Source organism: Chelon labrosus (genome assembly GCF_963514085.1).
Source record: "Chelon labrosus genome assembly, chromosome: 4".
NCBI lineage: Eukaryota > Metazoa > Chordata > Actinopteri > Mugiliformes > Mugilidae > Chelon > Chelon labrosus.
Window position 1 is genome coordinate 21,591,797 of NC_140340.1, and position 10,074 is coordinate 21,601,870.

Genomic DNA, 10,074 nt, shown 5'->3' on the forward strand with positions numbered 1-10,074 from the left:
GTAATAATAATTTAGTTGGACCAATAACCACAATAACAAACAACCAGACCGGCTCATGATTAGGTTAATTTCGTCCACAATACTGCACAGTTAATTTAATATCTGAGTTTAGTGTTTATGGAATGGGCTGGAATGTACCCTAGTCCCCTTGTGAGGTCTCCCGTCATTGAAAATTTAACACTTTGCCACTGCTGTAGTTTAAAGTTTGCTCTGTCAGTTTGGGGCCCCTTAGGGAGATGTCATGAGGAAGAAAACATTTGCGAGGTCACGAGGATACAGATCACATGTGAATAATGACAAAACATTTAAAAAGAAAAGATTATCACTACTGTTAAACTAATTATAGCTCAATATTTGAGGCCCTTTAGAATAAACCAAGAATTAAAATGACATATGGTAATTACAAAACTTTATTGGTATCTCCTTTATAATACAACAAAAACAGAAAAAAAGAACTTGACATAGTTGTGATTAATGTTTCACATCAAAGTAAATACAGAGATCAGGGTTTCCATTGCTAAATTTCTAAAGCTGCAAATCTGCATTTCTATACCGGGTTTGAGGGTTTTTGCTCATGTGACAGAGAAGAATACAGTGTGAAACCTCTAATTCAGCATCATTAAGGAACTATGATGCGTGTGCTGGGCCCGACTGATAAATGTCTTCAATATATCGTTAAATTTATTTCCTGTTCTCCAACGCAGAGGCAGGTTTGGAAATCGGGGTTCATAATGAAAACAACAAAATAACAGACACCCCACATGAAGTGGGGAGACCAGGAGCAAACAAATACCATCAGCATCAGATTTCACTTCTTGCCAGATTTTTTCAGACCAGTGCCACCTGGTGGAAACAAGAGACAGAAAATGAAGCATTTGGTGTTTAAGGCTCAAATTAATCCCAGCCGCACCATATTTGAAAATCTCAATACATGAAATTAGAGGTTGCTTTGAGTTCATATGAAATATTCAATGAGGTATAAATGGTCACACAGATCTTCTCTTCATGAGGGTTCTGGTATTCAGCATTGATTTCAAATAACAGAGAGCTATTGATTCATCTGTCTTTTCACTGTTGAGGCTGTGGTTTGCAGTACTACTGAAACTGACACGTTTCTATTATTTTGACATTGTAGTCAGATGGCTAGGTTAAATAACAGAAACACTTTGGTGTCCACACAAACTACAACCTCTAAGATGATCATTCAGTTGAATGACCACCTTTCTGATGCTGTTTCAATATCAACTGAACATTAGATCAGTCACGAAAGAGGATTTAGTGCAGGACTATTATATTAGAATGAATTCAAGTGAGTGTATACTTGTTCTAGTGAGCTGAACTTAGCTTTTTAAGGCCTGCCAAAACGAACCTCCCCATATGACGCCTGTTATACTGTAGATACGACTGGAAATTACTAACCCTAACCTTACCTTAACCCTAGGTAACCCTAACCTAAACTACTGACAAGACTTTGCTTCTCAGCTTGCCACCATCATTGGGGGAGGCAAATGCGGGTGCCAGGACAGTGCCCCCAGGGAACAGGGCCGTGAAAGGTAAAAAAAGATTTTCACATAAAAAAAAAAAACAATATAAAAATGAATCTCTTGCTGGTCTTACCTAGAGGTCCTTTTCCTGCCGCTTTGGCCTTCAGCGCCTCCAAGGCCTTCTGTTCTTCCTTCTGCTTCTGCTTGAAGGCCGCATCATCCTACAAAGACACACATTCAGTACACAACACTACCATAATTCACAGTTTTGTTCCTCTTCTACTAATATTTTACTATGTCAGTGCTTAAATGATCGGTCATGATAGTCCTAAAAGATTAATTTCCCAGAGCAGAGAGCGCAAACGTAAAATCAGCCAAAATACACTCAGCATTAACTCACTTCTATTTTATTTTTACAACATATATTCGATAGGAACTTTAAGCTGTCATGGTGAATGATTTATTTGCCACTATTTAGTAGTCAAGCAAATAATCATATTAATATCATAATGGACACCACAACACAGTGTAAAAGGACAGGACACTTACTTCATCCACGTCCCTGTTCTGTTTCTTGGGGGCCTTCAGTGGTTTCTTTTTACCTCCTGTGGAAAATAAACGAGAGAATATTATTGTATTATCTGTTAAAAGAGCTCAAATCATTAAGGACACACCATTTCATTTAAACGTTAAACCCTGAAACCTATCAACCATTTCAAATGTTAGAATCAACATCAGCTTATTTAATGCGGCTGGTTTTGAAATTAAGTGACAATGGTTTGGTTAAAATCTGTGTAAATTATGTCGCTTGAAAGATAAATTTAACGCCGAATATCTTGAACGATCATAGTAATTCGTACATGTCCTAAAACATTGTTTGCTTTACATCTTTCTCCTAAGAAGACAACAGAAAACGTAAATGTGGCAAATCGTCAGTGCAGTTTGGTAGAAGGAGAGAACGTTACCGGTCTGGCTCTCTCTTTAGCAGCCGCTAGCTAACTATCACACCCAGATAAACATGGCAATCTGAGTTCAGTTACACTGTGAACATCTCTTTCGCAATGAAAATATTTTTCCCGCTGACTCTCGGATGAAACGACATCTCACCTTCTCTGCCAGACATGTCTGTAATTGTTTTTATAGGTATACAAGATAGAAATAAGTGTATATTTGTGGCTATTAGAGCTGACTGTGGTCTTTCCAATCCGTGCTGTCAGGACCCCGGTGAACTGTGAACCGGAAGTAGTATGGCCGCTGGGTGCCTGAACGAAAACTCAACCAGCTGGTAGCTGTTTCATTTGACATCAAAATGAAAACTATTTAGCCAAAGGACGCATGGTACGTGTGACATGTATGCTCTGACAGCGCTGAAGGAAGCAGGTATGCTTATACCTTGTGAATAAAACTACGAAAGGAGATGGCAGAAGAGTTTTAAACTAATAAAAATAGAGTAAGCCGGCAAGTGTTAGCAACGTGGAGCTAAAGGCTAAAAGCAGCTAACGTTGGAGGTTAATTTATGATTTTAACAGTTTCCCATAAAGTATTTATTTTTTTCCTACAGTCTGTTGGGTTACTAATTTGATGCCGTATGTACAGGGCCCATATTAATCATGTTTTGCCTGCATGTTGTACATTTAGTAGCAGGTGAATAAGAGTGGGAAGTTATCTAACCTTGGGATTCAAATGTGATTTAGTTTAGTTGTAAATGTCAAATCCTAAATGAACAACGCATCAGGATTCTCATTAATTGAACTAATAACCATATCTCTTTTATAGATCGTTTAATGCATTTAAATTAAAATAAATTTCATCAGAAAATTTTGAAAAAGCTGGATACAGTAATTTTCCAAACACACACCTTTGCCTTGTTATCCTAATGAGATGCCTTAAACCTTACACAATGGATTGTTTATCTAATTTAGGTTTTTACTTGTTGTTGTCACAAGTGCATGTCCCAGTGCTTGCTCTGTAGCTGCAGTGACAGTGAAGTTTCAAGTTACTCCGAGGCTGCTCTTCTGACAGCTGCTTCTCAATGAGGTATGCTTCTTGTGCACTTTGATTGTGTTTAGAAATATACAGCACCAAATCAGATGATTAACACTACACTGTTTTTGCTGTTTCAGGTACAGAGGAGCTCAGGTGTATCTCTGGACTCATGGCTCATGCTGTCTGTCCCGCCTCTCCCTCCCTGGCAGAAATGCTTTGGTCCGGACCTACAGTGCTCACCATCAGCCTGGCTCACCTCCGCCTGCTAATCCCTCCCCTCCTGATGGGAAGGGGGGAGCTGAGGTGATGAAGGAGCGCACCCTGGCTGCCTTACGGGTACAGAAATGTCCCCTTCCAGTTAATTTTGTAATCACTGAATACTGCAGAAGAAAACCAATATGAACACTGCCAACTTTTTATTTCTTTTCCTTTTCCCCTGTCTCCCCTGTCCAGCATGCAGGTGAGTTGGGGCGGCAGTGGGGTCAGAGGTCGGCTCAGACTGCCACAGACACGGTCAACTACTGGTGGGAGAGGTACGAGGAGTTTGTGGGGCTGAACGAGGTCCGCGAAGCTCAGACCAAAGTCACTGAGGTCAGCAGACTGTAAGACCATTCTCCGCTTCCAAGTTCAGTCGACCCACACTCACATAGTGAATGAGGCAGAAAATAATCTGAGAAACACAATACAGTTTATAGAAAACTAGGAATTGCAAAAAGATGATAAAGTTGAATCAGCACTTTCAGCAGTGCCAGGTGTTTCTAATAAAGCATTATCAAGTCTTCTTACGGGTCTTGTTAAGTACTGCTGTTTGACTGATGTGTGTTTCTTCCAGGGTGAGGCAGCGTTCATGGTCGCCAGAGGGATGGTACGAGAGGCACACGCCAACCTGGAGGCCCTGCAGGGCAGGCTGAAGGAGGTCAGAGACCGACTGGACAGAGTCTCCAGGGAGGAGGCTCACTACCTGGAGCTGGCCACACTGGAGCACAAACTGCTGCAGGTTAGTAGAGGTGCCTGAAAAAACAAATAAAGTCAAGTGAAAAAACTGTTGCTTTAGGTTTGTCTTTGTGATCTGCATCAGTTGAGGTCAGATGAAGAACTAGATGTACATTTATTTTGCAGAATAATATCTAGAGTTGGTTACAACTCTTATTAGTTTAGTCTGAGAGACCTTTTGCATAATAATGACTGATTTACCCAAACGTTTAAACACATTTCTAGAAACTGCGGCTCAGTTTCTCAAAGCTTCAAACATGAACTGAAAAGAGATAACTACTTTGTCAAAGCCATAATCTTAACAAGGCACAAAATAAACAGTGATGTGATATATTTAAAACACGACCATTGAAGCTGTTCATGTACTGCATGTTTTCATAGCTTCACGAGGCTATGGTACACATTATGTAGCGTGCAGGAAAACTCAATAATTTCACCTCGTAAGTGCAACTAGAAACACTACAAAGGAAACTACTGCACAGATACTAAAAGGTAACAAAATAAATACTCATTACTGCCACACCAAGTGTTCAGCCAAACTGACACATGACAAAAATAATGATTTCATGTTCGGAGATTTGCACAACTGATTTAGAATAATAAATCCATTTTGTGTGTGTGTGTGTGTGAAATGGGGAGAAAAGATATTTCATGATAAACCACCCGTCCCTCTTGACCTCAGGAGGAGCGGCGTCATCGAACAGCATATGAGAACGCTGAAGGTGGGGAGAGGGAGAAATTCGCTTTGTTTTCGGCGGCCGTCAGGGAGAGCCATGAGAAGGAGCGGACAAGAGCAGAACGAACAAAGAACTGGTCTGTCATCGGCTCGGTACTCGGAGCCCTGATTGGGGTCATGGGATCGACATACATCAACCGCATCCGCCTGCAGGTGAAGTTAAACTTTAGTAGGCTGATACAGACTCTGGATGTTCGGTGTAACTTGAAGCATTTGACTGCAGTGAATCATTTTGGTACAGACTGCATGAGCAGCTTTTAGAGACTGAGATCCCTGCCATCAGCCATAACCTGATTGGTATCAGTTGCTAGCATGACTGTAGCTTGTTAGTGGTGCTTTTGTTTCTTGCTCTATATTATATCGGTAACAGAACTCCACCATGTTTTCATCTCATATCTGCAGGAGCTGAAGAGTCTGTTGCTGGAGGCTCAGAAAGGACCAGAGAGTCTGCAGGAAGCCCTCAAAGTCCAGGCGGGAAACCACCGTTCACAGCAGGATGAGCTCCGAACGCTCATCGACAGCCTCAGGTTCGCTCTGAATGACGTGTTCTCTCAGAAGAGCGGTGTTCTTCAGGCCAAAGGAGGTCCAACCCCGGACCAACCCACTTTGTCTCTGTCAGCCTTAAAAGACCTCCATGTCGGCAGCCAAAGGACAGAGTCCTTCCTGGAATCCCTCCCGCCACAACTGGGTCAACTAGAGAAAGGACTCGGTAGAGTTGAGAGTGAATTGTCAACGATGAAGAGGCTGCTGGAGACCAGGCCACAGGCTGAAACACGGCCTGGCCAGCTGCCGGCTGAGAGGCCAGAGGGAGGGGAGCAGTGGGAGTCCGAAATGGTGGTGAGGCGACTGGAGGAGACCCAGAGGACGCTGGGAGAACGAATCAGGACCAACATGTTTTATAACGCTGCGTTTACCTACACCGCCACGGCCATCACTGTCTCTGCTGTCTACCTGCTGCTCAGAGGAACTGGTTAGACATGATGCCTTCAGTCTGATTGAGTTCAAATGCACTGGGATCAATAATCAAACCTAATAATAATAATAATCGAAAATGCAGAATTAACCGACTGCAGGTGTTGATTTGGGTTTATTGCTTACTTTTGCTGTTTATTGCACTACTGAAGCTGAGATCAACAATTTATTAAAGACTGACTTATCAAGGAATTAAATTAAGACAAAATAATAATACAGGACCCACAGTAACGGATGGGGTTTTTATTCCAGCCACATAGGGGCAGCAGAAATGCAACAGTGATCACTTTTAAATTGGAGTGCAGCTGATTATTTACACATGAAACTTGGAAGGGGCAACATTGGTTTCATTAGGAGTCATGCTTCTTGTCATGCGGTGAATTTAAAAATCTGGATTTAAAAAATTGATTTTCCAATTCAAATTGATTCATAAAATTCCCAGATCGATTTTTAAACAATACACACCATTTTCTGCATCCTCTGGTTGGAAATTTTGCTGTGGTTTTGTGAGACTAGTTTCTCATGACAAATCTTGTGAGATAAGACCATGTGTGAGAGAGATCCAAAACATGACAGAAGCTCCAGCTCTGAGAGCAACGTTAGAATATGATTGGATTTAAATAGTATGATGACAGAGAAGAGCTGCACAAATGTACATGAAAGATGTGAAACTGGAGGGGAAAATGATAATCTCTGGAGCCAATGATGATGTTCATTTTGGTTTTAAGTAAAATTGGTTTAAAACAGAAATATTTCTAAATACATAGAAGCAGGACCCTGTGAATCAGAATCAAATCAGTTCTGGAAATCTGTAGCGATATCCTCTCTTGGGCTCTGTGTTTGTTCTCCACCATCTCCTGAGGGAAATATTTCATTCTTTGCCTTCTAAACCTTCAACTACATTGTCTTGGAAGTCTCCCTTACTGTGTCTATTGGCTATTAGGGGCTAAGGGGCTAGAGCTTTTTGTTGTTGTTGCTAAAAACAACACAGAGTGAACAAAAGCAGTAAACTTTTTACCTAACCAATAAGCTAATTGTCTGTAAACCAGAGGAGAGCTTTCAAATGAGCTATTTCTCTGTAGGTTCGTCGTGACGCACAGCTCTGTCCACATTATTGTAATCAAAATATTAATTAAAGGGCATTATTATAATTCAGACGTATCCCTCTCAACATATTTGGCCAGTTAATAATCTCTTTCTGCTAACCAACAGTCCAAAATGTAAAAACTGGAAATTGACTTAGGTTTAATTCATGATATAATAGAAAAAAGGCAGCAAATCCTTGCATCCAGATGAGTATTTCTGAATTTTTCATTTGTAAAAAAAAAGATGCTAAAGTGTGTTTCTACATTTCATTTAGTTTGTATCTTTTGTTCAGAAAGATTAAAAAAGGCCAAGGTTACATGTGACAGTAGAAATGATCAAATCTGGACGGATTCAGACATAATTCATTGCCTGTCAGTGTCAAACATGATATAACTGATGCATACATGTGTCCATGTTGGTTCAGTGCCAAGTGAGATTTTAACTTTGGTTCAGCGTCGTCAGGTGATGACCAGCTGACCTTCAGAGGGACCACTTCTCTTCATGATTCATTTCGAAGCCGCGTAAAGAACATTCTTGACATGTTCATCCAAAAATGCTTAATTCATCTCGTTTTTCAGGACATAACACAAATATGTGCCCCTAAAAGAGGGAGAATTAGAGCAACTAAACTGTAAGATTTCATTAAAATTTTCTCAAACGGCTCTGACTTGGATCTTTGATTGAATTTATTCCAAACTATTAAACATAGAGGAACAAATAAAATATGCAAATTGGAATTATTTTTCTCTCCTTCAGTACTTGATCATTTTGTCAGGTTTTATTTGGTCTTGTTATGACTTTGAGCTGGGTGATAATTACTCTGTTAAATGAAATAATAAAAAAACAAAAAACAAAAAAAACAAAACGCTTTTCTTTCCAAAAAGGTTTAGGATACTGCACTCTTAAATGCTCTGATCTTTTTCTGATCATTCTCATTCACAATCATTTCTTGACGATGAATCACTGTATATTTAATCTGCTACTAAAGATGCATGACTTTTAGGCTCGTTCTGTAATGTGACTGGTGACCTGCAGGGGGCAGCAGCTGAACATGTGATTTGCTTTGTTCTCTCGCTGCAAAAGTCAAGACATAACAACTTTGTTCATATCTTCTATCTTATTGCCAAAAGTTCTTGGAGGGGAACTCTAAAGCCTATTTATCTTTGGATATATATTTTTTAAATTACCTCCCCCCAAATTTTCCCTGTATCAGCTCCACTCCAACTTTAAGGCCAAAATAATCAACATTGAACTCTATAGATCAGAGACACCTCAAGGTATTTTTTCTTAAATATAATAAGTGCCTGTTTCTATATCACAAGGCCATATCTATTATATCTGGAAAAGATGTTCTAAAAAGTCTGAGTGGAAAACATGTTTAAGCTGTACCAGGTGTTGTCGCGCTGATAAGAGATACGGCCTGGTTGCAGTAAGGGGTTTGGGTGGAAATACTAAACTAATAAATATGTAAGTTTAGATAATATACCTCTGTGGACACAGAGGGGGCACTGAGCTTTACAATGTTACTAAAATGTTTTTTAAAAAGAGAGAAGTAAATACATAGAAAGGAGGCATTGTATTTAAATCAGCAGTTGATGTGTTTATACAGTCACTGGTATTTGATCAGAATAAAAATTACTTTTTTTTCCTTTTCTGTATTTTATGTCTCTCAAACTGGTCCTCACAGCCACACACATATACGCCCAGTTCTTTGAACCAATTGACCTGGTTATCATGGGATGACCCTGAACATACCTCCCTGTCCTCCCCTCCCCTCCCCCCTCTGCAGGTGAATTTTTCCACTCCTTCAAGTAAACGGTGTTTTGAGTCATGTGACTAGATAAATTAGTCACCAGTCAGACCCCCTCTGTAGATCTGGATTCTCTGGCCCAGTACACAAAACCATCCATCACAAACCTGGGGGTGAAAGTGGACTCCTATTAAGCTTGACAGTCAGAGGCAGTTGTTTAGGCTTTTTCCACCTGAGACAGCTGGCCTAAATAAAGCCAATTCTTTCGAGGCAGCAGTTTGAAACGGTAATCCGTGCCTTTGTCACTAGTCACTACTAGGCTGGATTACTGTAATGCATTGTATGTGGGGGTTAGTGCGACCTCCGTTGCTCATCTCCAGATGGTTCAGAAATCCTCTCCACGTCTTCTAACTGGCACATGTAAATACAAGCTCATTTCCCCAATTTTAGCCTCAGTCCAATGGCTGTTTTAAGTTCTTTTATTTTCTTCTAATCCCTCAATGGCCTTACACCGCCCCACCTCTCTGAGCTGCTACACCTTCACCCACTGTCTTAGGTCAGCTGATCAGCTTCTCCTGAGTGTGCCAAGGACCAAGGTCAGGAGGGGCCGTGCTTTTGCTGTTGTGGCGCCGCAATTGTGGAATGATTTGCCTCTCCACATCAGACAGGCCTCTGTCTGTTTTTAAGTCACTTCTTAAAATCCATCACTTCTCCTTGGCCTTTGACAATGTTCATGTTTTTGTTTAATTTGTATTTTTTTTATTATTATTATTTATGTCTTTCATTTGTTTCATCTGTACAGCACTTTGGTTCACTTTAATCATTTTTTAAGGTTCTTTATGAATAAAGTTGGATTGGATACGAAGATTTAACAAATGAGTTTTGTGTTATGCGAGCTGAAGTTCTGCCTAGCTAGCGGCAAGGCTGGAAAACAAACATGGATCAGGCTTGAGTTACTAACATGGCTGGGTAAGTAACCTACATCATGTATGGGTCCTATGCTACACAGGCTAATGGCTAAGAGGCCAATAAGATAGCAGTATATTGTTAGCTATGTTATGTCAGGC

At 40.4% G+C, this 10,074-nt stretch overlaps 2 protein-coding genes across 2 annotated transcripts; one reads left to right on the forward strand and one right to left on the reverse strand.

Annotated features, from left to right (window-relative positions):
* Window positions 1-392: 392 nt before the first annotated feature.
* tma7 (translation machinery associated 7 homolog) lies at window positions 393-2,709 on the reverse strand. The gene is made up of 4 exons (XM_084542504.1): window positions 2,592-2,709; window positions 2,034-2,089; window positions 1,618-1,705; window positions 393-843 (listed from the first exon to the last, which is right to left on the reverse strand). Exons 1-4 carry the CDS (start codon window positions 2,605-2,607, stop codon window positions 809-811), a joined length of 195 nt encoding a protein of 64 aa, XP_084398630.1. The 5' UTR covers window positions 2,608-2,709; the 3' UTR covers window positions 393-808.
* A 41-nt stretch (window positions 2,710-2,750) lies between these two features.
* ccdc51 (coiled-coil domain containing 51) lies at window positions 2,751-9,739 on the forward strand. The gene is made up of 7 exons (XM_084542482.1): window positions 2,751-2,864; window positions 3,431-3,521; window positions 3,608-3,806; window positions 3,924-4,061; window positions 4,303-4,467; window positions 5,146-5,352; window positions 5,602-9,739. The coding sequence occupies exons 2-7, from the start codon at window positions 3,517-3,519 to the stop codon at window positions 6,172-6,174; spliced, it is 1,287 nt and encodes a 428-aa protein (XP_084398608.1). The 5' UTR covers window positions 2,751-2,864; window positions 3,431-3,516; the 3' UTR covers window positions 6,175-9,739.
* The last annotated feature ends 335 nt before the right edge of the window (window positions 9,740-10,074 follow it).

Coding starts and splice junctions, on each gene's coding strand:
- ccdc51 (XM_084542482.1), top strand. Junction 4,062..4,302: donor CTCAGACCAAAGTCACTGAG/GTCAGCAGACTG, acceptor TGTTTCTTCCAG/GGTGAGGCAGCGTTCATGGT. Junction 5,353..5,601: donor TCAACCGCATCCGCCTGCAG/GTGAAGTTAAAC, acceptor TCATATCTGCAG/GAGCTGAAGAGTCTGTTGCT.
- tma7 (XM_084542504.1), bottom strand. Junction 1,706..2,033: donor AGAACAGGGACGTGGATGAA/GTAAGTGTCCTG, acceptor GTGTCTTTGTAG/GATGATGCGGCCTTCAAGCA. Junction 844..1,617: donor GGCAGGAAAAGGACCTCTAG/GTAAGACCAGCA, acceptor TGTTTCCACCAG/GTGGCACTGGTCTGAAAAAA.